This window comes from Mesoplodon mirus (assembly GCF_964341445.2).
Source record: "Mesoplodon mirus genome assembly, chromosome: 3".
NCBI classification, from domain to species: domain Eukaryota; kingdom Metazoa; phylum Chordata; class Mammalia; order Artiodactyla; family Ziphiidae; genus Mesoplodon; species Mesoplodon mirus.
The window spans coordinates 199,403,606-199,428,980 of NC_138978.1; the positions used below are offsets into that span (position 1 = coordinate 199,403,606).

General features: G+C 48.7%; 2 protein-coding genes across 4 annotated transcripts in view; both read right to left on the bottom strand.

Moving 5' to 3' along the window:
• KLHL12 (kelch like family member 12) overlaps positions 1-6,640 on the bottom strand; it is a 28,400-nt gene extending 21,760 nt beyond the window's left edge. The window contains exons 1-2 of one of the 3 annotated variants that reach the window (XM_082612085.1): positions 6,323-6,640; positions 3,970-4,209 (exon numbers count right to left, since the gene is read on the bottom strand). In XM_082612085.1, the coding sequence (XP_082468211.1) occupies positions 3,970-4,209; positions 6,323-6,625 (543 nt within the window). In that variant the 5' untranslated portion in view covers positions 6,626-6,640. Of the gene's footprint in view, positions 1-3,969; positions 4,210-5,696; positions 5,866-5,933; positions 6,049-6,322 lie in introns of those variants that run through there. The other 2 variants (XM_082612084.1, XM_082612083.1) reach the window with 2 other exon arrangements.
• Positions 6,641-11,267: 4,627 nt separating this feature from the next.
• On the bottom strand, positions 11,268-24,812 carry ADIPOR1 (adiponectin receptor 1). Its single transcript, XM_082613814.1, has 8 exons — positions 24,700-24,812; positions 18,599-18,833; positions 16,815-16,931; positions 15,617-15,788; positions 14,989-15,175; positions 13,800-13,987; positions 12,461-12,654; positions 11,268-12,114 (listed from the first exon to the last, which is right to left on the bottom strand). The coding sequence occupies exons 2-8, from the start codon at positions 18,737-18,739 to the stop codon at positions 11,986-11,988; spliced, it is 1,128 nt and encodes a 375-aa protein (XP_082469940.1). The 5' UTR covers positions 18,740-18,833; positions 24,700-24,812; the 3' UTR covers positions 11,268-11,985.
• Between the last annotated feature and the right edge of the window lie 563 nt (positions 24,813-25,375).

Sequence of the window (25,375 nt, forward strand, 5' to 3'; positions counted from 1 at the left end):
AAGAAGAGTCATGTACCACAATGTTCGCTGCAGCTCTATTTACAATAGCCCGGAGATGGAATCAACCTAAGTGTCCATCATCAGATGAATGGATAAAGAAGATGTGACACATATATACAATGTAATATTACTCGGCCATAAAAAGAAACAAAATAAGAGTTATTTGTAGTGAGGTGGATGGACCTAGAGTCTGTCATACAGAGTGAAGTCAGAAAGAGAAAAAGAAATACCGTATGCTAACACATATATATGGAATCTAAAAAAAAAAAAAAAAAAAAGGTTCTGAAGAACCTAGGGGCAGGACAGGAATAAAGATGCACATGTAGAGAATGGACTTGAGGACACGGGGAGGGGGAAGGGTAAGCTGGGACGAAGTGAGAGAGTGGCATGGACATATATACACCACCAAATGTAAAATAGATAGCTAGTGGGAAGCAGCCGCATAGCACAGGGAGATCAGCTCGGTGCTTTGTGAGCACCTAGAGGGGTGGGATAGGGAGGGGGGGAGGGAGAGGCACGAGGGAGGAGATATGGGGATATATGTATATGTATAGCTGTTATTCACTTTGTTGTAAAGCAGAAACTAACACACCACTGTAAAGCAATTATACTCCAATAAAGATGTTAAAAAAAAGAAAAAAAATCCAGGTCTCTGGAACCACTCCTTTAAACAACTTCAATGCAAGGGTATGCAGAACAGTATGGAGGTTCTTAAAAAACTAAAAAGAGAGTTATCATTGTAAACAGAGTTATCATACTCCTGGGCATATATCCAGAAAAGATGAAAACTTTAATTTGAAAAGCTACATGCACCCCAATGTTCATAGCAGCACTATTTATAATAACCAAGACATGTAAGAAACCTAAGTGTCCATCAACAGATGAAAGGATAAAGAAGATGTGGTGTGTATACATATATGTGTGTGTGTGTGTATATATGTATATACACAGACACACACAATGGAATATTACTCAGCCATAAAATAGTAATAACAATTGTGCCATTTGCAGCAACATGGATGGGCCTAGAGATGATCATAGTAAGTGAGGTAAATCAGACAGAGAAAGACAAATACCATGACATTACTTCTGTAAGGAGTCTTAAAAAGTGATACAAATGAACTTATTTACAAAACAGAAATAGACTCACAGATATAGGGAACAAATATATGGTTACCAAAGTGGGGAGAGGGAAAATTAGAAGTTTGGGATTAACAGATACACACTACTATATATAAAATAGGTAAACAACAAGGACCTACTGTATAGCACAGGGAACTATATTCAATATGTTGCAATAACCTATAATGCAAAAGAATCTGAAAAAGAATATACAACACACATGTATAATTGAATTAGTTTCCCGTACATGTGAAACTAGCACAATGTTGTAAATAAACTATACTTCAATTAAAAAAAAAAAACCTCAAGGGGATAGGAGGATGAGTTAAATAGATGAGGAAGATGAAGAGGTACAAACTTCCAATTACAAAATAAATGAGTCACAGAGATGACACGTACAGCATGAGGAATAAAGTGAATGATACTGTAATACACTTGAACAGTGACAGATGGTAACTAGGTTTGTTGCGGTGATCATTTTATATTGTATAGAAATAATGAATTACTATGTTGTGCACCTCAAACATAGTGTTGTACGTTAATTATACTTCAGTTGAAAAGGACAAGACCATTTGACGCTTTCTTGCCTGATGTCAGTTTTTAAAGAAAGACTATAAAATAATCACTGGTGAGAAAAAAATAAAAGAGGGTTCTTTTACAGAACTCCACGCTAATTCCTGAACATGCAGAGAAAGAGTGAAGACAGGACGCACAACGTGTGGTGAGCAGCCAGCAGTCCGAGTCCTCAGTGCTTCCTGCTGGCAGCCGTGACACTCGCCCAGTTAAATAAATACCACTGCTTCTGGTGCTCCTTGGGGTACTGTACAGGACAGGGTCTGTAATGCCGCCCTGCACAGGGTCACTTTAAAATTAGCCTGGGGCTTCCCTGGTGGCGCACTGGTTAAGAATCCGCCTGTTAATGCAGGGGACACGGGTTCGAGCCCCGGTCTGGAAAGATCCCACATGCCGCGGAGCAACTAAGCCCGTGCACCACAACTACTGAGCCTGCGCTCTAGAGCCCATGAGCCACAACTACTGAGTCTGCGCTCTAGAGCCCGCAAGCTACAGCTATTGAGCCCAAGTGCTGCAACTACTGAAGCTCGCGCACCTAGAGCCCATGCTCAGTGACAAGAGAAGTCACTGCAATGAGAAGCCCGCACACCGCAACGAAGAGTAGCCCCCCGCTCGCCGCAACTAGAGAAAGCCCGCGTGCAGCAACGAAGACCCAACTCAGCCAAAAATAAATAAATAAAATTAAACAAAAAAAAGCCTGGATCTGCTGGGGCGACGTGTCAGGCTTCCGTGTTCTCCCTACCAGCCATGTGACTGAGCACTGGTTCAGCATCACACATGACTCTGGCTTTACAATTAGAACATCAAAATGAGAATCAAGCTAAGTTAACTTAGGGTTAAATGCCCTCTACCATTTACAAGCTATAAGGCACTTAACACCTGAGACCTTATTTCTTCATTTGTAAAATGAGACGGTAACAGCTACCCCTGAGGTGCGTGGGATGCGACCATCACCTAACACAGCATCTGCCCATAAAAGGCAGTTACTGCCGTTTTCATGACACGGTCTCTCCCGCTCAGGTCAGCAGCAACAGCCGCACTGATACAACACTGGCGGTTGAGGGGATGTCGTAAAAGGTGTTACTGTAATGAAATACGTCGGCCACACAGATCAGCAGAGATAAACGATATAATCAACAGTGGCGTACTCACCATTCAAGCTGAACAAGAAATGAAGACAATGTATTTAAAATTCAAAAATCAGACTTGAGATACTGGGAGCTGAGGTCTGCAGTGCTCCCCTCCGCTCAGCTGAGTCCCTCACGATTCACCCAGCAGCCTCCTTCACATCTTAGCTGTCTTGCCAGGCAATTACTAAGGCAGTCTTTTTCCTAATACTTTGAGAGCAGTACCTCGTCTCTTGCCAAGCCAACCTGTTTCTAATTCCCTTGTTAAAGGCTTGTGCTCCAGAGCCAGCATATTTTTCTAGGTTATACTTCACACACGCACAGAGTCAGGCACTAAGCCCTCTCCCTCTCATTTGCAATTACTCTAAAGCCTTCACTGGTAGAATGAAGACTGATTTTCTCCACATATTGTTAGAACGAATGGGATGAGGACTGAGGCTCACTCCTCTTTCCTTCCCCCCTCCCTCTTCCCCAGTATTCACTTTAAAATATTAAACTTTAGAAGAAGGAAAACAAATTTAAAAAACAGTAAGTAGGGCTTCCCTGGTGGCGCAGTGGTTGAGAATCTGCCTGCCAATGCAGGGGACGCGGGTTCGAGCCCTGGTCTGGGAGGATCCCACAAGCCGCAGAGCAACTGGGCCCGTGAGCCACAACTACTGAGCCTGCATGTCTGGAGCCTGTGCTCTGCAACAAGAGAGGCCACGATAGTGAGAGGCCCATGCACCGCGATGAAGAGTGGTCCCCGCTTGCCACAACTGGAGAAAGCCCTCGCACAGAAACGAAGACCCAACACAGCCAAAAATAAATAAATAAATAAATTTAAATGTAAAAAACAGTAAGTAAAATCCAATAGCTGGTATTTGTCTTACTACATGCTAGACATTGTTCTAAGCATGTCATATGTAATTTTCTCAAGTAATTGTAACAGTAACCGTATGCTATTGTGTATTACTATCATCCCTCATTCAGAGATGAGAAAACTAAGGCACAGTCAAGTGGCAGATCTTATCCAGAGTCGGCCCATTTAACACCATACTATAGAAATTCACCATTACGTCAAACTTCTACTATTTTATTCAGTGAAATGAGACAACTGTGAAGTAACATGTGTGAGGTTTCACTTGTGAGGAGATGACTCACCACTTACCTCACTGGTGAACATGGCACAGAAGTAATCGCTGCAGGCAGCCAACACAATCCGATGGGCAGGGAAGTCTTTCTGTTCCACTCTCAGTGTCACATCACAGAGGGTATTGCTCTTCCTGAGGGAGTTCATGGAATTGAGGATGGATTTAGCATGAGTATTTGTCATTATGTCTTTGGGGGCCATAATGCCTCCCATCAGGCAATATGGAGAGAGAATGAAAGGGATCCTTGGATTCTGCAGGTACAAGAGAGAAAAAAAAAAAAAACAACAATGAGCATATCTGAAGGACTGGAGAAACTAAATATATTCAGTTAGCTTTACAAATTAAGGAGGCTCCATGGGACTCAAACATCCACAGGTAGGAAGCACTCCTATTCCTGGTATTACCAACACAATCTAGCCACTAACTATCCCGAGTAAAAATGATCTCTTCTTCCTCTGAATTCCATTATCATCGAGTGCCCAAACCACTGGACATTTATTGGAATCAGTATGCAACTGTACTGTAAGTAGAAAGAGACGATACATTTCCTGCCTATCTTCACAAGGCTGCTGTTGCACATGATAAAAGGAGAAGATAAAATTTCTTAACGGTGTGACATCGCTCTTTTTAATATAACTCTAATCCTTAAGTAGATTAAGTAGGTAAATACTTAGAGGGTGGGGACCCTGTTTTATGTATTTTTTTCTCTCCTAGCACGTGTATAATAAATGGTTAGTAATAAAACACAAGAAAAGAAAAACTGCGTATTCAACCTAGGGCGATAAAGGCCAGTATCAGTAAAAATAAACTTTTTTTCTAAAGAAGCACACAAATAATTACTTATGATGACGTCCAACTATATCTGGATTTCTTCTTAAAGTGAAACTTCAAATGAGGACGCAATACCTATAGTGAATAATGGAAACCATGCAAGCTTATTTATGAACTTTCTCTTAAGCTACTGAAGCTCTTCTATAGAAGGGTCTCCCTACTCTATTAGTAAACATCAATCAGCATTAACAAATCAATATTTGCAGTAATTCTTCTATACTGAGAGAGAGAGACTTGCTAGGATAGAAACCTATCAAAACTCTACGATTAATTTCACGGCCATTGCCAGTCACTTGTAAAGTTCACCTGTATGCACCAGTTAAATGAACTCAGTAGTATCAATAGGTTACATATAAAAAAGAATCAATGTAAGAAGTACTTTCGTGGTTGTTGACAGGCTTTAGTCACACTATTTTTGTCGTTGTTGTTTATTTGCTTCCAGGAAAATTTCTGGGGAATGAAATGGGGTGGTTATTAAGAGAGTCTGTCTTATGCGCAATCCAAAACTTTCTGAAAGGATCCAAGAAAATAAAATCAATCTACGGTTTTCAAGAGTCCACAACTCACAACCGTAATTTCATATGAATAGGAAAAACCAGATCCTAAATTCTCATCTACCCCTGTTTATAGTTAGGGTATTGTTCTATGAGCGCTCCAACCACTCCGCAAGACCCATTTTACAGAAAAGGTGATTCATCAAAGCATAAGATGATTTTCAAAAAGATTTCCCTTAAGTCAACTTAGTTTCAACTCTGGAGATGTGAGAAAGGTCTGCACAGACCCCCCTCCCCTTTACGGTGAAGACCTTCTCGGGGGGTTATGACCTGGCTCGGCCTGTCAAACCAACGCGACCCCAACGCGGCTCGGTCTCCCTCCCGGGGTTCCCGACCTCCGCCCTCCGCCCCGAGGTGACCTGGCCCAGGGCTCCCGCGAGCCTCCCGGTGGAGCGGCTGCGCCGCGGAAGCCTTGGGCGGCGTCGAATTGCGGAGGGGCCGCCTTCCCGGCGGGCGAGGAGCGATGCTGTGCTACCCGACAGCCTGCAGGCGGAGGTCGGGGCGCTGCACGCCAGGAGACTCCTCCTCGCCCGGAGGGGACGACGGTGGGAGGGGCGGCAGGGCAGGGCGTCGGCCGACGCCCCCGGGCCACTCACCTGCGCTCCGGCCCGTGGGCTGGGCGCGGGGCAAGCGGGCAGCCCGGGAAGAACCCAAGCGCCGCCGCCCCGACCCGGAGGCTCCGGCGCGGTCCCGGCGGCCGCGCGCGGTGATGACGTCACTCCCGCCCTGTCACGTGAGTGGCCACGTCACTTGACCCGAGGTTGCGCATTGCCGGCTTCTGCGAGTCCGGACAAAGCAGCGCGGAGGGTTTGGGTGAATGGGGGCGGGGAACTGGGGGCGGAGGCGGGTACGGGCGCGAGGGCCGGGGTGCAGCCCCAGCCAGGTGACCGGCTGAGGCGATGTTCCCCAGGGCCGCGAGGCGCGGCGGACTGAGAGGATTCCAGAGATTTCTAAGCTAAGGGGCTGACTGCAGGGAGTGTTTTACCTGACAGGTATTCAGGAGCCCTCTTACATCGAGTAAACCCACGGAGGCTTCCAATTTCTTCACTTCCATTGTCCACAATGGCCTTTTCGGGCCGACCATCGCTGTGGTGAGAATCCTGTGAGTCCTTCGACCACGGACTTCAGCGTTCTCTGCATCACAGTCGGGCCTGTCATCACCGCTGGGTGGTTCTCCTCTGCTTCTGCACTCCGAGACAGTTAAGTGGAAGGAACTTGCGGTCTCTAGAAGCTGCACACTGCGAGGGAGATGGCGAAGGATCTTCTTAGGAGTCCCAGGAGTCCTCATCTCCCCTATTACGCTTCTGCTGCCTTTCACAGCTCTTGGATGCTGAGCTTCTGATTGATTTCGGCCCACTTATCTCAGTGGCTCAGAAGGGAATGAGGTTCCTTGATTCAATTCATGTGAAGGTCCAAACCAGTTGTGTTTGTACTGTTTTCCTCTGTGGGGCCTTTGATTCTTTAGGGATAATAAAACTATAGCCAAGTGGGTAGCAGTCTAATTTTACGTAGTGTTTCCATCTCTCACATCGTATCTCTGATCTAAAATTCTCTGATTTACATATCGTGAGTGCAGGATTGGTACAAGTTTTATGGGGGGCATTTTGGAAAAGTTCACCAAAATGATGAATGCAGATATCCTTTAACAGCGATTTTAATAAATCTATCCTGTGTATACATTCACACATACGTAAAATGATGTGTGTGCAAGGTGGTTTGTAGATTGTATTGAAAACAAGTTTAACGCCCATCAGTAGGGGACTGGTTCAGGAACGTATAGTACATCCATACAGTTCAATACCATGAAGTTGAGAAAAGTGTGCATACTTTGCTATTAGTTGAGTAAAAAGGTTGGGGAAATATAAATAGTCGTATTTGCCTGTATATGTATAAAAATTGCATTTGGAATAATACAAAATAGAGTAGTAACATTAGTTTCTTTGGAGAGAGGAACTGGTTGGTTGGGAGACAGGGTGGGAGGGAGATTTTTTCCTCTATATATTTTTATGCCTTTTGAGTTTTGCATCATGTGAATTAAAAATATGTATAATTTAAATAAAAATAATCCCTTGTTTTCTGGTTGCAGAATAGCACCCAGATGCTTTAATGATATTGCCTAATTCCTGGCTGCTAAACTGAGAGTTTTTCCAAATATGAGAGGGAACTTAATAAAAGAGGCTTTGTTTAGAATATGCGCACTCCTTTTCCTGAGAGTAAAAGATGGAGAAACTGCTAGCAAGAAAGGCAGCACACTGTGGGAACTAGTTCAGGCTTCTGTTTTCTTCAAGGGTACAGCCCTAGCATGTTTTGAGTGCTTAAGTTGTGGGAACACGGTCCTCAAGTGAGAATATTTCTAGTCGTTTGGACACCTGACTCAGTACGCTACAGCCCAGACTGATTCTGAGTTTCTTAAGTCCGTTGTTGGAGGGCTGTGTCTGGATGAGGTGAGTCCATCAGCCAGGTTCCACACATTGCCCTGCCTTTTTGTTTGGACTCCAGGGATGACTCTGGGTGTTTACAGCTACTGAAAGGTTTCAGCAAGGGAAAACAGGGATGTGCTGTGGAACTCTAGATCAAGCACGTAGAATATAGGTCAAATCTCTAAACCAGCTAGGCAGAGTGCATTGCATTTTTGTGCCACCAGAGTATGGCAGAAATGAGACTGCACCTCTTAATTACTGAATGTAATCACAGCAGGGCCCCAGCTGCTGCTTTGAAATTCATCGTGAATTTGCACCCAGGCCTACCTCACGCCTCCCAAGGGTTGGTTCCTGCTCCTGACCAGTGATAACACAGATACTAAGGAAGGCACTTTCTGGGGGAGATGGGACTCCTCTGTGAGCCGCTTTTGCATCAAGGACTTCTCCCAAACATAGGGCTGTGCTGAACCTTTCTTAGATTGCAAGACAATAGATGTTCTATAGCTAGAGATTCGTCTCTTCCCTAATTGTTTACTTATTGTTAGGAAGAGGATAGAGTCAGATTCTTAGCTTTTATTCTTGGCCTTTCTTTAATCAAAACTTATCAGTGTTTCTGTCATCACTTTTCTCCTATATTGCCTGGCACACCGCAGGTCCTCAACAAGTATTTAGGAAGTGCATGAACCATAGCATGCAGTTAGAGAAAGAAGGTAATATTCACCTGCTGCTAGTCAGCAGTTTTGGTAAAGGTAAGGGATAGTGAAATCAGGATTTTTAAATGATCTGAGGCTTTAGAACCTGGGGTTTAAGTCAGAATGATCTGGATTCAGATACTGCAATCCTGTCATCTTGTGAAAAAGTTTTGGTCTTTTGGGGCCTTAATTTCTTCATCTGTGGAATGGGATACCACCACCTACTTAACAGGGTTAAAAATAAAGACATAAAATAACATGAAAAGTACAAAGAAGATGCTCAAGACATCAAAGAAGATGTCTCGCTCAGACTCTTTCCCTGGTCCTGTCTACTGGAAGATGATGAAGCACATACACGTGGGGTCTCACCAATTGCTGTGGGTCTCATATTTCCTCAAGTACAACATGGATGGAGTTGGAGCAGATGTGTTCCGTTTCCTTCCAGTTCTTTCTATACTAGTGGTTGCAAACTCAGATGCCTCCGGGGACTAGGCAGGTGACCACACTGCTGGGTAGGGCCGAGGATGAACCTGAGAGTGCAGCCCTCTGTAAAGACACAGCCGCTATTGGGCCGAGGTTGATTGTTTCCAAACAGGTCACGTTTGTGAATGTTTGCAGCCTGCAGGTCAGCAGTTTGAGACTTCTGCTATCAACTCCCTAAGTACTTTTTTTGTGTGTGTGTGGTACGCGGGCCTCTCACTGCTGTGGCCTCTCCCGTTGCGGAGCACAGGCTCCGGACGCACAGGCTCAGCAGCCATGGCTCACGGGCCCAGCCGCTCCGCGGCATGCGGGACCTTCCCGGACCGGGGCACGAACCCGTGTCCCCTGCATCGGCAGGCGGACTCCCAACCACTGCGCCACCAGGGAAGCCCCCTAAGTACTTTTTTAAACCTAAAAAATGTTTTGCATTAAACAGATATACTTATTATATATGCAGGAAAAAGTGATCACAGTATAAAGAACACCCAGGCATGCACCTCCAATTTAATAAATATAAGCTTTACTTTAGAAATATCCGGTATGTTACCCTGTCCTTTCCCCTTCAGAGGTAACCATTTTTCTGAATTAACATTTCCTTTTTTAAAGTATTTACCATGTTTATACCCTTAAGCTATCATTAACTTTGCACATTTCTGAACAGTACATCAGTGCAATCACACCAGATATATTACTCCAAGTAGCCCCACTCCCTCCTCCGAATCTTGAGATTCAACCATGTTGTCATCACTGTAACTAGCTCTCACTGCTATAGTGTTTCATCGTAAGAATAAACCAAGATTTATTTTTCCACTCAAAGTTCTGGACGGTTGGCTTGTCTGCAGTATGTTGCTACTAGGCAAAGCTACAATGAATCTGTTAGTACAAGCTAAGTTTCTCAAGGGTAATGTTTTTCAGAAAGTGATTTGTGACCCATTGATGAGTTATGAAACAACTTAGTGGGTCAGAACCAGCATTTTAAAAAAATTTATTTTTGGCTGTGTCGCTGTGCACAGGCTTTCTTTAGTTGTGGCGAGTGGGGGCCACTCTTCATTGTGGTGCACAGGCTTCTCACTGCGGTGGCCTCTCTTGTTGCGGAGCACGGGCTCTAGGTGTGCGGGCTTCAGTAGTTGTGGCTCGCGGGCTCTAGAGCGCAGGCTCAGTAGTTGTGGCACACAGGCTTAGTTGCTCTGCGGCATGTGGGATCTTCCCAGACCGGGGCTCGAACCCGTGTCCCCTGCGTTGGCAGGCGGATTCTCAACCACTGTGCCACCAGGGAAGCCCCAGAACCAGCATTTTTTAAATGAAGTAACCTAGGACAGATATCAGATGCATGTCACATTGTATTGTTTCATGTAATGTTTGAATGTTGTAACATGTATACTCCACCATGTCCAAAGTGGTCCTACGGTTCCTCCAGCAGCATCTGGGCTGCTTCACATCCACACCAACAGTCTTAGGACTTTTAATTTGTGCCAGTCTGGTAGGAGTAAAATGGTTTATCAGTTTGGTTTTAATTTACATTTCCCTGATTACCACCGGAGGGAGAGATTTGTTGGCCTAGTTGGATTATTTTTTAAAAGGATCACTTGTTCTCCTAGTTGTACAGACTTGACCCTTAAAGTGAACCCAACTCTGTAACTCAAGAATCTTGATTCCCATCTGGGGACTTCCCTTGTGGTCCAGTGGGTAAGACTCCGTGCTCTCAATGCAGGGGGCCCGGGTTCGATCCCTAGTCAGGGAACTAGATCCCGCATACATGCCGCAACTAAGAGTCCACATGCTGCAACTAAGAAGTCTGCGTGCTGCAACGAAGATCCCTCGTGCTGCAACTAAGACCTGGCGTAGCCAGAAATTAAAAAAAAAAAAAAAAAAAAAAGATTCCCATCCAATGCCTACACTAGCTCAGAAGTGACTACTGCAGGCCTTTTGCATCCAATGAACAGAACTCGTCAGGCTGAGGACAATTTGCAAAGGCACAAAAAGGCATGGAATAACCTCTTGACGAGACAACCTTAATCAGGGCAGTTTTAAAAGAACTAAAGTCTAGAGTATTCATATCATGTGGTAGGCCTTTGACGCTCACAAGGCAGGTACCTATCTTCTAATTACTGAACACTGCAGCACACCCGCTTCTCCAGGAGATGTCTGTGCGCTAAGTGGAGACACGTAGAGCGGTCTGGAGCAGCAGGTGGTAGGAGTTCAGGTAGGCTCATTTGCTGGCCCGCACATGCCAGCCTGTCAATACCTACGATTCAGATTTGTGCCTCGGCAGAATCTCAAATGATTTTACTGGTCTTAATCCTCTGGACTTATGTGCAAATAGCTGAGACCACACATGTTAAATCTTTGAGTGCCAAGTGTCTTCTGTACTCTTTTATTATCATCATAGTCTTTGCATCAAGATACATAGCGATGATAGCAGGTTTCTTTTTAAAGCTTAGTATTAAATATTAAATATCTTTCCCCACTTTAATTTTACATTACTCTGCCAAGAAAACATTAAAACTCAAGTTATTTGAAGCCTGGACACACTTCCATGATTAGCCGGCTGTGTAAAAGTTGGTGGCTTTGCTCTTCCTGCTGTGTGAGCAAGTCCAGGCCCTAGAAAGATGGACGAGGTTATAACTGTTTTTCAAAAGTGTGCTACAAAAACGGATGGCCTGTTATAAGCCAGGTTACAAAGTCAAGATGGGGGTGAGGGAGGGACAGTTTCTTCCAGAAACAGAATTTCTGAAAAGTCCCAGTCCATTTTTCCCCAGAATGGTGGGAGGAGGGGTAAAATCTCAACATGAGCTTCAAAGCCCCGTCTCTGTGAGGGGACAGTAGTTGCCTTACCGAGGGGGGCGCGGCCACGTCTGCCCATCCCCACTGCTCTCAGCGAGGGAACGGAGAGTTTATTGCCCGGTGAGTGTGAAGTGGGCTGAAGCTCGGTTGGTTCTGAATTCTCTAAGAGGTTTCTTCTAGAAACAAGACAACTCAGACTCTTCCTCTCACTTCAGCAAAGAAGTTATTTTAAAAGCACTTGGGAAGTTCCTGCTGTGCCCTTGCGGGGCGGCTCAGAGGAGGGAGTCGTCAGTACAGCCCCCTTCCAGGCCGTATCGGAACTCCTGAAGGTTGGAGACCCCGTAGAAGTGGACGAAGGCGGCTGCCACCACCAGGACGTGGAAGATCTGATGAGACTGGAACTGCAGGGACACAAGAGAGGGGCCTCAGGGGGACGGCATGGAAGGCTGGAGGAAGTAGAGAAGGCACTCGCCTCTCCTCGTTCCTCCCTAAAATTTTTTACACCATAAAAGTGATAGATTTCTTGGAGAAAAAAAATTGTTAAGCCCTGTCAGGGATACGCCACAATGTTACTACTGGTCACTGCCCTCCCCGCCATTCTCCCACCTACATGCACGGACATGCACGTAGGAACTCGAGTGCACCCCCAGACACTACCTGACCCATGTCTCTCACTGCCTCGGACTCCGAGCTCTACCTGTGGGCCGGTCTCACCACCACAGGCCCCGCTGAAGTGTCGTTTCTTACCCATATGTCGAATTTTCCAGGGAAGAAGCGCTCAGGAATCCGCGCGGCGTAAAGGCCGGCTCCGGTGATGTACATCACGGCCATGAGGAAGAACCAGCCCATCTGGCCCACCGTGGTGGCCTTGACAAAGCCCTCCGCGATGGTAAAGTGCATGGTGGGCACGACGCCGCTCAAGCCAAGCCCCAGGAACACCCCTTAACAAAGCGGACGCAGAGCGTCAGGCATGGAAACAGTACCGCTTGGAAGGCCCTGCTATCTCACGCTGATGAGCTACCTTCTGGTGAACAGTACATGTTTATTGGAAATTTAGCGCAAGATGGAGAACACTCAGCAAACATTTCTTTAGCATTCAGAATGGGAAGAAGGCTGTGTAGATGCTCATATAGCTACTCCCTCCTAAGGAGCGCCAAGAACAAACGTCTCACATTCTTCACTATCCGCGAAGCAGCCTAGGCGACCGTGTAGGTCAGAACTTCCTGATGGCTGCCTTGGGTACAGCACCGACATGGTGAGGCCTCAGGTGCTTTGCCAGCCAGGGAGGAGCAAGACAGGTTTCCCATTAAGATCAGGACCCTGACCTCCTGAGGAGACAGACAGACCCAGACTGGAAGTCGTCAGTGGCCACTGGACACAAAGTAAGTAAACGGACGGACAGAACGGGTGCCGGCTCAACACCACCGCCCTACACGCAACCGCAGGGCAGGGACCGCCTCTCCGCTTCTGCAGACGGCCTTGGTAAAGCATCAGTCTGGCACGTGGTCGGCACTTGATGAATACTTAATTAGTTTAAATGAAGGTTAAAACACAGCAGATGTTCAGTCTAAAGGGACCGAAGACTAGCGCTAATCGACGTGTTGCTGCGAGTAATAAAGCTTGAGTCTGGATGGGACAAGAGGAAGATGTTTACGCTCACAGCTATCGTGTTACTTGGTAACAGTGTTTATGCCCAGGGTATTTTATTTACCAAGCCAAGCCTTCCATTCCCTTAGTAAAATAACTTGGGGTGGTTTAATTTCAGCCCCTTGGTTTGAGCTCAGGACTGAGCTCAGTGACCCTCAGGTCACTAAAATGACTGCTTTGTACATTATTTAACTTCCTCAAACCAAACGTAAGAGCAGTCATGTCTACACCTGTAGCTCATTGACCAGGCTGGTAATTATCCGTCCTATTAACATTTTACTGAAATAGTATGAAACCTGGGGGAGAACCGAGCTTTGAAGATGCACGCTGTTTTGAAAGTTCTAAACACCGATCAGGGTCTGAGTGGGGGCCCAGGGTTGACCCCCTTGGGCTCAAGGTCCAAATACCTATGAGGTTTACGCTCTGTCTTCCGACCCACCTGCTCTTGTCTGCCGGTGCTTAGGAGTGGCAAACCGGTCCCACTGGGCCACAATGATGGCAGAGATGCCCAGGACACAGACGCTGGAGAGGTAGATGAGCCGTGGCTGCGGGGAGCAGTAGAAGGAGTAATAGAGCCAGGGCACGAAGCTCCCCATGATGAGCAGGGCGATCCCTGAGTAGTCCAGCCTGAAAAGAGCCACAGGATGAGCGGAGCAGGGGGACAAGTGAAGAGCTCCTAGGGCTTGGTTAGCCAGTTCTCTCTGTTCTCCAGCGGCTCTCAGAGGTGACCGCCCCCAGCCCCTCACTTCCCACTCGATCTGTCCTATATCCTGAATCAAAATCCCATGAGGTCGAGCACTTCTATTTTGCAGTGGAAAAGTCTGAACTGTATCCCTTTCCCCTGGTCGTGAACAGCTACATCCCCCTCACGGACACTTAAATTCAGGAATTCCATCACAGTCCAGCCAGTCTCCAGCTTCCACGCAGGAAGGGCTCTGAGTATTCCCCAGTTCTGATAGGTTGAGTTCTAAAAACAAAACCCTTCAATTGGGAGTATTATTAAGGTGTACTGTTCTGTTTTAGTCGACTTCTTAAAGATAAAAACGTATTCTTGTTACTGGTGTTACTGAGAAAAACAAAATAACTCACCATCACCTCCAAAACCACCACCACCACCACCAAAAAAAACGAGCAAACAAACAGAACTCCAGGCTCAGAACTGGGGAATAAGGAGAGCCTTAGAGGATGGACATCTGGGGCTTCCAGCAATATGTGGGCAGCAAAGATAAGCTTTACTGGACTGGTGGGTCAGAGCTCTAGCAGGACGGAGCACAGAAACTTTGCCACGTCCTGAACGGCTTGGGCCACCAGGAAGCTAGGACAGGACTGGGTACTCGGTCCGAGAGCAGCCCACTGGGACCCCAAATTTCACAAAGGGCAGCACTGCACAGGGAGAAAATATACCCACAACTGGGCTCCATCTGTTGAGGAGGCTGCAGTGAAACTTTTCGTGAAGGATTTAAGAGAAAAGCTTCCTGACCCTCTTATACCCACAGAACAGAAAGCCCTTCCTCTGGCACATCAGGGAATCTTCCGGAGTTGCTGGAGTTCCCGGGACCCCGCCGGCACCTGGATCGCAAGGTGCGAACAGTGCACGGGCGTCCCCTACCGACGCTCTTCTCACTCACTTGGAAAAGGTCCGAGAGACCTTCTCTGAGTGACAGTAGACGGTGTGAAAGAGCCAGGAGAAGCTTAGGCAGAGCACCGCGCCCAGGAAGAACATCCCGAACACCACCTTCTCCTGGAGGGGCGCCATGAAGTACATGTTTGGTCTGAGCATGGTCAGGATTCCCAGAAAGAGAAACAGCACAAAACCTACAGGACGGAGAGGAAAAGGGGAAAAGGGGAACGTGCGATGATTGAAACCAGCACTAAAGCCACAGGTTGAGCTGTGGGCACCGCGGTCGACAGCTTCCGGAGAAAACGGCACCCGTCGCACAAACCCAGACAGGAAGAGCATCCTCGGAAATGCTGGCGTTTTGTTCCTACCGCGGGGACCATGAAGTGGGGGGAGCTGCCTGCACCGGGGACGGTGCTGACCACAGAGGACGTCGTCTCCTCCCGCTTCTAGGCCTCCCACCCCCGCCGTACAGACCAGCGATGAAGGGCCCAGCAAGCTCACTGGTAGTCGAAAGGCACGACGCCAGCTGTCAAACGGTCACAACAGTGTTGTTTTTCTTTCCCATGGACAAAGGCTGTACAAGTACTGGGCATTTAAGGAGACAAAAAGTCTGACTTTCCACCCAGACCACTCACCAAGCAGGTGGGTCCAGATGTTGCCGGTCTCCGTGTGGATGCGGAAGATGCTCCTGAAGCAGGCCCGGAAGGAGGGCATGGGCGGCCTGTGGCCGTGCAGCAGGTAGTCGTTGTCCTTCAGCCAGTCGGGGAGCACGTCGTAGGGGATGACCCTCCAGCGCCCCTCCCACACCTGGAACCACACACTCTCTAAGCGGGGCCCGGAGGACACAAGCCTCCCCAATGATAAGGGGTGAAGGAGAGTGTCAGCCCGGCTCCAGAGGGGTCCGGGGAACGGCGGGGCCAGCCTGGGGCCAGAGAAGCCAAGACACAGCACGAGCGAGGCTGCCCCAGGACCAACGGCTCGTGAATGGCTTTGTTCTTGTGTCATGAGAGTTCACCTGGATATGCTTAGGTAAGTAGATAAGTGTTTCTCAGTCTTTAAAGAGAATATGGCAGGACCTCCTTTCAGCTACTTGAGTTTTAAAATTCAGTAGATGGAGTGAATGAAAACAAGGAAATAGAAATTATATATATGGTTTTAAAAATATACATTTACCCCTCCGCCCCTCTGCCCCCGGAGACTCTGGTGGCCGCCTGTCCATCCTTTCCCCCCTTTAGGTACTAAGTTCTCACTGGGTTGAGCCTATGACTTTTCAGAGCGGGGCTTCTTAGCCTGGGACGTATGGACAATGGACAGTGTTGGAAATCTGGATGGAAAAAGAATTTTTATTTTCAATCACTTCTAACTAAATGTAACATTTCCCTCAGTTGTAAGTATGAGCAAGTCTAGTATTAGAATTTGTGACTCTGTCACCAATAGAAATCACAGATATTTTCATACACGAGTTTCGCAGAAATCAAAATATTGTTTCTACTCGTTAGCATTTAGAAATTATAAATTCTACTAAAATGCATCATAGCTTGTCGTGCACAGTTACCGTATTAATAAAGGTGCCATGCTACTATAGCACATTCTAATATCCTGATGACTGCCAAAGGGACTGACAGCAAAAACAGTTAAGAACTCCTGCTTTAGAATAGAGTTTGAGCAACGCCAACACAGGAGGCAGTAAAAATTTAGCCAGATTCCCCTTGATTTACTTCACCGTAAAGAAAAGCAAGCCCACGCACAGGAGCAAAAGCTCTTCCCCCCAGTGCATGCCTGCCAGGTGGGGGGAGCCCAGGTGAGCCTGCCCTCCCCCACCCAGGACAGGACCTTATACACAAACTCCTCCATCTTCTCCATGGCATGGTGGGCTTGCAGGGGCAGTGTCAGCACCCGCACCTCCTCCTCCTCTTCCTGAGGCACTGGGCATGCCCGCTCTTCTTCGGCCTGCAGGAACGAAACACACCCCCCCCCCAGGAGTCCCCTAGTCCAGAGCAAGCGATCCAGAGAAACCCCAACTCACTGCCCTCTGCCCAGCCGCTCTCCCACACACCAGCCTTGTGGCCTTTTCTCCTACAGCATGACAGTGCACAAGCTTAGCACTCTATAAATGCTGCAGCGAAAGCCCAACGCAGCACATGGGGGACAGACGGATGGAGACTGGCACCCGAGGCACACGGGACTAGCGCACCAGGCCTACATGCTCTGTAAGTCCCAAGAGCCCACCCTTATCGCTAAGACAGCGGTTCTGAACTTGCCCCAATTTCCCAAATATTTCTCTCTTCCAGATCACTGAATGCTCAAAAGAATGAAAAAGACGGAGTTTCAGAGATTCCCCTAACAATTTAAATCTGTGCAGTTCTCTGTTCACTGGCTCTGGGGATGCCACGGCGACTGAAACTCTGCATCCACAGCAGCTCCCAGGAGAAGCAGGGCCTCAGAACTGGTTCCGCGGAAGAAGCTGCAGGCCCTCCTGTGCTGCAGGGAGGCCTGAAACACAGTGTGCAGCTCGACAGCCCTCGCCCCCCAAGGAGGGGCTCCGGGCCGTGGACGCGGACAGCAGCTCCTCCTCCCGGCTGCTCTTTCCCCCGTGATGCTTCCTCTTAGATTTCGCAACACAGACTGATGCAGACCCCTCTGCCCCTCCGTAACGGAGTCCTTGGTTTCACTCAGGGTGGCAATGCTACTGCAATTTTGCTCAGGCACAACGAAAAGACCACACCGATGTGCATGAAGTGCTGCCAGGTGCTTTCAGGAAGGGTGGGCCCTGCTCCCCGAGCCCCGCCCCTCGGTGACACAGTAAGAATGAGATGGAAGAGCAGGACAGGTGCCTGCCCGGAGTGCAGCGTCCACACCAGCCTGCAGCGGCTACTTCCAGAACTCTTCTATGAGAGAGCCTTCTACCTTGTCAAAGCTACACGTTTGTTTTTTTTTAACATCTTTATTGGAGTATAACTACTTTACACTGTTGTGTTAATTTCTGCTGTATAACAAAGTGAATCAGCTGTACGTAAACAAATATCCCCATATCTCCTCCCTCGTGCCTCTCCCTCCCCCCCTCCCTATCCCACCCCTCTAGGTGCTCACAAAGCACCGAGCTGATCTCCCTGTGCTATGCGGCTGCTTCCCACGAGCTATCTGTTTTACATGTGGTAGTGTATATATGTCCATGCCGCTCCCTCACTTCTTCGCAGCTTACCCTTCCCCCTCCCCGTGTCCTCAAGTCCATTCTCTGCGTCTGCATCTTTATTCCTTTCCTGCCCCTAGGTTCTTCAGAACCATTTTTTTTAGGTTCCACATATATGTGTTAGCATACGGTATTTGTTTTTCTCTTTCTGGCTTACTTCACTCGCTACAGGGGTTTTTGTTTGTTCATTATACGAAGCCCAGCCTAATCTTGCCTGACTGCTTCCTTGCTTCAACCACAGACAGGCACTGGCCACTTGTAGAATTTCAGGTCTTGTGCTAATCACTGGGGTATAAGCAACCGCTTACAGTGGGAAAAACAGATAAAAAGAGTTACACTACAGCGTGTTGAGCACTGGGATAGAGAGAGTCCCTTGGGGAGGCCAACAGGCCTAAGGGGAGAGGCGGGCCCTGGGGGGACAACTTACTTTGGTTGGGCTGGCGACGCCCCGCTTGCCCTGCTCCTCTAGCAGGGGGCCCAGCTCAGCCAGCTCCACTGTGTCCGCCTCCCTGTTCCCGGCAGGAGCCCCACTGCCCTGGGCCACCACAGGTCCTTTGTGAGAAGACATCTGGCTGGTAGCTCAATGCTCTGCGGCTTCAGCTTGGGGAGAGGGTGGGGTCTCTCGGCCCCAGGGGGCAGAGAGTTCCCTGTGATGGAAGACACTGAAAGCAAACACAAACACCAAACACGAAGGGTGTCGACAATTTATTCCTCTTACATCTCATTTCTACGAGCCATTACACGGGGACTAAGACACAGCCGCTCGACTCACAGCCTCTCCAGTCCTAGAGGCCAGTTAAGTGCTTCTGTTCTCCTCTTAACTATCACCCTTTACTTGGAACCTCACTAATCTTAAAGAAAAGGCCAAAAACCTAGTTGCTTGCCTCCAAAGGATTTGTTTTTTGCACCGAACAGTCACCACAGAAGAACAGCTACCCACCCGCAAGTCCCTCCCACGCGCACGGAGCGGAGTTTAGCCCACCAGCCCCAGAGCTACTCGGCCCTGCAAAGTCCTGGCCCTGAGACTCAGGAGGCCGACACCTGCTGTGACTGCTGCGAGGCCTCTGGCTTAGACATGAGCTAACTGCCGACGGAACTCGGTGGGCCTTACCTACGAATGCTGACACGCGTGCCTTGCGCACAAAAGGAACTCGGCTGTGGGCTAGGTGCCCAGTGGTTAGTTTCTCTGCCAGGTCTGCTACTTCTCTTATAGGATCACAGCCCGGGTTCGACACCTGGACAGCAAGCTTTCCTCACGGCCGCCTCTCACAGCAGCAATAACTTGCCTGGACGCGGGAGGCTGAAGGCAGGAGGCAGCCCAGCCTTGCCCTCTGTCACCAAACAACCGGCTCAGCAAGCTGTCCCAGCAACCATGGCTCATGACCTACGCCCCACTCAAACGAGCTTTTCAGAGACCTGAGACAGGCACACAGATCCTGTAAGGAAGGAGTCTTTAATCAGGCCCCAGGGAGACGAAGGCAGTATGGAAAGGAGGGGGAAAGTGCCCCAAGATTTCCAGCCCCGCAACAGAGGCGTTTCCTGCTCGCAGCAGGAGGAGCCAGAATATCCACATTTTCTTGCACTGGGGTCATCTGAGCCCCGAAAAGCACAGGGCAGTGCAAAGAGGGCCAGGCAACACCTGCACACGGGGCGAGCTGCATGACAGGGAGGAAACGGAAGCTCGGGCAACCCACACCTTTCCTATGGGCAGTCGAGCAAGGCACCGTGTCCGTCCCCCATGGCTGTTCACCAGACATCCATCTTTGGCATCTTGTACCAGTTCTTTGTTTACCCAACAGTGATCTCAATTCCTTCTCAGGGATTATCATGCGATACATGCAGTCAGGTGAGGGCAATCCTCAAGTTTCAAAACAGTCATGCTACGCTTAACACGCAAGCACAGCTGAAAGCTACTGGCAGAGCCGCCCATAACTCAGCGCACGCAGACCTGTCTTCGGTGTCAACACACAAGCAGTTCCTCTTCCTCCAAAAGTGCAAGGCTCTGACAAGAGAGACGCCAGCCCACAGTCATAGCCAACAACTGAGCCCAAGGAGAACAGGAAATTGGAGGCCTCTGAAACCTCAAGAGATAGGCAACCCATGTCAGCAGAAACACTGGGAAATCTTTCTCAATAAGCTGACCACAAAACATATTTCCTCAAAGTGAAGTACTACTGAATAAACAGCTTAAATAAGAAATAATTTATACTGGGGCGAAAACATAAATAGCTTTGGGCGCCTTGGAGAAGTCTGAAAAGGGGAATATACTCAGCTATTCCAGAATACTGCTGCCAGTATTTGAGGGGTGGCCACTAGGGCTTAAGACAGATATATAGATACAGATATTCTCGGGTTCTGGGATACAACACGACATAGATCACAAATTTATACATATCCCTGATTTTGGTCAGAACACGTATTTCAAAATGAATGAATGAATGAATGAGGCGGCATTCCAGCAAGAAGCATATGACCTATTAGCTTCTGTTGCTAGCTAAGGGTTTCTGGGCTCGTGCTTGTAGGGCTTCCTCCTGTCCCTCTCCCCAGAGTAAGCCACCACATTCACTGAATACTTAACAAATATGTTTAGTGCCAGCACCCTAAGGCACGTTAAGGTACTGTGCCAAATACAAAGTTGAACAAGTCAAGTCACTGTCTTGGAAGAGCCTGTAATCAATGGCATGAGGTAATGTGTGATATGTACAAAACCAGGGCTACAACTGCGCTGCTCCAGGAGGACAGTGGACGGAGAACCCCTAAACGAGGATGGCCACACACTCCGTTCAGTTACGTCGAGTGCTGTCATGGCACCAGTGAGCAAAGTCCACTGTCCAGCTGGGTCTTCTGAACTGTAGCAACACAGGGACACGAAAGGGAGAGAGAGGGGTCGGAGGTCTGCCAAGAAAGAAAAGCCAATAACGAATGCCAGGACCTGAAAATAGCACTTGACAGAGTGGGCCACACAAACAGCTGGGAATTACCGCAAGCAAGCGTTTCCGTTTCTACTATATACCACCAGCCTCAGCCCCGAAAGTGTGAAGACTGACTCTGGGAACCTCAGGAGAGCCGAATGTACTTCAGCTTTCTGCTAGCTTTCCTATCCTTACCTAGGTTAGAGGAAACACATTTTCCCTCAAACTCGCCACACCCAATACAGCCCTTATAATTGGGCCAGACTCCACTGAGTGCATTTTTGATGGGATTTCTTCAATTCAAGCTGATAAATCTTTACCACTAAGCTTTCCAACTGGATAAACCTATGACATTAGAGAATAAAGCTGTGGAGGCAGGGAGGTGCTTGTGCTCCTATAAATAAGATTATCTGGTGCCAAAATAGGGAAAGGACTGATTCTTAATTGCCAGCATTTGCTGGTGACTTTATTTCCCTCACACTTTTGGAGACATTTATTTTGTGAACCAGTTCCCAACTTTTCCAGGCTATAGCACACTCCTTCCCTGGAGTCAAAGGCACAAAACTTCTTCTAGGAGTTTTTAATCTGGGGTCCCTGGGCCCTCACAGGTTCCATGGGTAAGCTCCATCTTACGCCCACATGACTCACATTGTTCTAAAGCAAGACTAGCCTAGCAGTAAAGACAAAGAACATAGCCATCTTCTCCTCTGTCTGCTCTCTTTCTTAGGGAAGGTGGTTTCATAGCACTGCTGGGGGGGTGAATGAGTCAAGGCAAAGGCTTATGTTTGAAAACTATCAAGCAGTAAGGGAGCCTCAGCTTTCCTATTTGATCACAGTGTCACTGACTTAGAGTCTGCAGTGAAAAATCACAATGTAACTTTGTAGCTCTTCTCCAGATAAATCTATCCCAACAGAAGGGGTCTGTTTTTTTTTTTTTTGTTTGTTTGTTTTTGATCCCAGAGAGAGGTAAGCTTTTCAAATGCCATGACAAAAAGAAAAAAAGTAAAGTATACAGGAATATGAAGGCGTTTCGTACCAGTCCTTGTTTTTAATACCTGGCTTTTAAGTAAATTACACATATATGGCCACTATAGTTACACATTATAGTGATAACTTTATACTGTGAAAGCCCCGATGAAACAAAAGCAAACAAAGTGCACGTCTAAAAGCCAATCACTTGGAATCAGTTTGCCTAGAGGGCACTTTCAAGGATCTCTTCAATCCAAGATAGCTAAAACTTTACAAATATTAATCACATCCCCAACATTTCTGAGCAGGAAAAGGGAATCAACTTTGAGTACAGTGAGAGGAACAAAGTCCAGTGTGTGCCATGAGGGATAAATGGACATTAAGGACAACATGTAACAACTTTGTTGAGTATCAGCACCAGAAAACACCCCACCAGTATTAATAAAGCTTCTGGATTTAAAGATGACTGTTTAGTTCACCAGCATGATCACAAGGAGATGGGACAGGAGACTGTAGCAAGAGCGTTAAAGACTTTCCGTTTGGCTTTTTTGTGTGTGTGTGTGTGTGTGTGGTACGCGGGCCTCTCACTGTTGTGACCTCTCCCGTTGCGGAGCACAGGCTCCGGACGCGCAGGCTCAGCGGCCATGGCTCACGGGCCCAGCCGCTCCACTGGCACGTGGGATCTTCCCGGACCGGGGCATGAACCCGTGTCCCCTGCATTGGCAGGCGGACTCTCAACCACTGCGCCACCAGGGAAGCCCTCCGTTTGGCTTTATAGTAAAGGAGTCAAGGAAATTTCTTCGGGAAACAGAGAACAAACTTTTGGGCCGAGAACGAAGTGCAAATGTCTTTTATCCATCTGCGAATACCACTGATTATACACAACACGCGTGGCACTGTGGCTACAGAGAAGGCAAAGAGACCAGTTAGTGCCTTCGCATGGCTGTTGGCCTCTTTTAAGAGGAGGCAATAACTTCTGTTTTCTACTAAAACCACTACAAGGCTAAATGCCATGAAGTGCTGGAGGAATTCAGAAGAAAAGCTCAATTTTAGTTGGAATAATCAGGAAAGGTATGGTGGAAGATTTTAAGAAAGGACCTTGATAGGTAAAGATGCGATCAAGGCATTCCAGAAGGGTAGTGCTATGAACCTAGGCAGGCTTGAAAGAACAAAGCCCCCCAGGGCAGTGAATAATCCACCTTCCATAAGGAAGGTCTTGGAAAGGTAAAATGAGGCCAGACTTAAGAAACTGGAGACAGCCTAAAAGCCTACCTACGGTGGTGCACTTTATCCATTAGCAATGGGGAGCCTACTGGGTTAAGGCTGCGCCCTTGTCTGAGTCTCCTGCCTACTTGCAGGCAAGTGTTTGCTTAAAATTTCTGTTTATCCCCTGGGGATCATGTAATTTCTTGGCCACTGAGCATTGAATGCTTTCAGATTCTACTCAGAAATTAGGTATAGTTTTGTGGAGGTCCACCCTAAGACGGTTGCTGACAGGTAACACAGCAGTTTTTAAAGATTGATTCCCCAAGTATCAACCACTATAAGGTAACACAGGAGTTACTCCTGGGATAAAGAAATTTAGTGGCTGCAAGCTGGGAACTATTACCCTGATGCTGCAACCTGTTTGACACCACCCCGCCTAAGTTCCTACTACTGTATGGACACTACAAAACCTAAGGAACAACAGTTGCTCCATCACCGGTGACGCAACCTTTATTAAGAGAGAAAAGCAGGAGACAGATCCCACGATCACTTCATTTCAGAAAAGAACCAGCCATTATAGCGTTCGCTTGATTTAAGTCAGTGGCCTATATAGTGCCTGCTGTGTTTTCTAGCCTTTCTTCTACATACTGGGGGGAAACTATGGTTAATCCAGCTAAGTACTTAGTAGGCCTCCTGTTGCTCCTCTGACACCTGAAACTATGTAAATGAAATTCGCCTTGTCAGTTTCCCTTTCGCCAACGTAGCACCAGAAACCGAGGAGAAAACATAGCTAATTTCTTCAAACTCGAAGGCTTGACCAAAAATCTCAAACATAGGATGGCATCAATGAGAGATTTATGAGGGAATGAAATTTCGTTTTTCCCTAACGTACTTTAGATTCTGCTCACATTGCAGCTTTTGGGACTACCTTAAACAAAGGCAAATCGTCCACCAACGTCCCCTTCTCCCCCATCAAGGTGGGCGCACCGTCACGGTCTAGGAACCTTGGAGCTCCTCAGGCCACCAAAGGCGGGTACTCCCCGCAGAGAGGCGGTTCCGCGACCCAGGCCTGCAGCCCCTCCGCGCTGGCCTCGCGCGGCGTTGGGACCAGGCTCAGCTCCGGCCTGGCGGGCCCGAGTCGGAGCCCAAATCCGGACGTCTCACCCCGACGACGGGGAGGCACGGCAGCCACCACGGCTGTTGGCAGCGGGGGACGCGGCGCGCACGGGAGGGGCCACGAACGTGGACACCCGACGCGGAGTGGCCGGAGGCGCGGTCGGCTTCGGGCGGGGGTCTCGGGGCCCTCGGAGCCCTCGGGACGCCCGGGCAGGCCGGCTCCACGGCTGCTGCCTCAGGCCCACGCCGAGGCTCCCGGGGGGACTCGCGCTCCGGCCGACCCCTGCCCTCCCATCCGCTCGCCGCGGAGGCCCGGGAAACTTACGGCGGGCGGCGGGCTCTGCTCGGGGCCGCGGACCCCGCGCTACATCCCGCGGCGCTGGAGACGGCCTGTGGCCGAGCGGCCCGAATCTTCTGCGCCCTCCCCGCGCCGGAAGGGGCGCGCAACCGCATAGCGTCACCTCCGCGGGAGCGTCACGTCCTCAGGGCGCTCCGCCCCCTTGGCCCCAGCGAGGCCCAATCACAGGCCGGCCCCTCAGCCCTGCCCCGAGCGGGACCCGCCCCTCCATCTGGCCCCGCCCCCTCCAGCCCGACAATCTTTCCTCAGTCCCAATCACAGGCCCGCTCCCTCGGCCCCGCCTCCCCTCGTGGGGCCCCGCCCCTCATCCGGCCCCGCCCCCTTCGCGGCTCGGCGGCGCCTCAAGTCCCAATCGCGGGTCCTCTCCCCTCGGCCCCGCCTCCTGCTCGCGGGCCCCGCCCCCTCACTCTGCTTCAATCGTAACCCCCCCCCACCGCAAGGCCTCGCGGGGACCACGCCCCCAAGTTGCAAACTAGGGCGCGTGATGCGGAAGGAATTTCAGAGAATTAGACCGAACCCTGCGAAGGAATGCCGAGTTTCCTACCCTGCACCTTGTCCTCTAGGCTGGGCACTTCTTAATCCCTCTTTTTCAACCTCATGGCCCCTCCCTCCCTTCCGTAAATATTTACTGAGCGCCTGTCGT

Excerpts from the sequence above, each read along its gene's own strand:
- ADIPOR1 (XM_082613814.1), bottom strand. The coding sequence starts at position 18,739 with ATGTCTTCTCACAAAGGACCTGTGGTGGCCCAGGGCAGTGGGGCTCCT. Across the intron at positions 15,789-16,814 it reads TGGAGGAGTTTGTGTATAAG|GTGTGGGAGGGGCGCTGGAG; the intron begins GTCCTGTCCTGG and ends GTGTGGTTCCAG. Across the intron at positions 12,115-12,460 it reads CTGGAAAATTCGACATATGG|TTCCAGTCTCATCAGATCTT; the intron begins GTAAGAAACGAC and ends GTGTCCCTGCAG.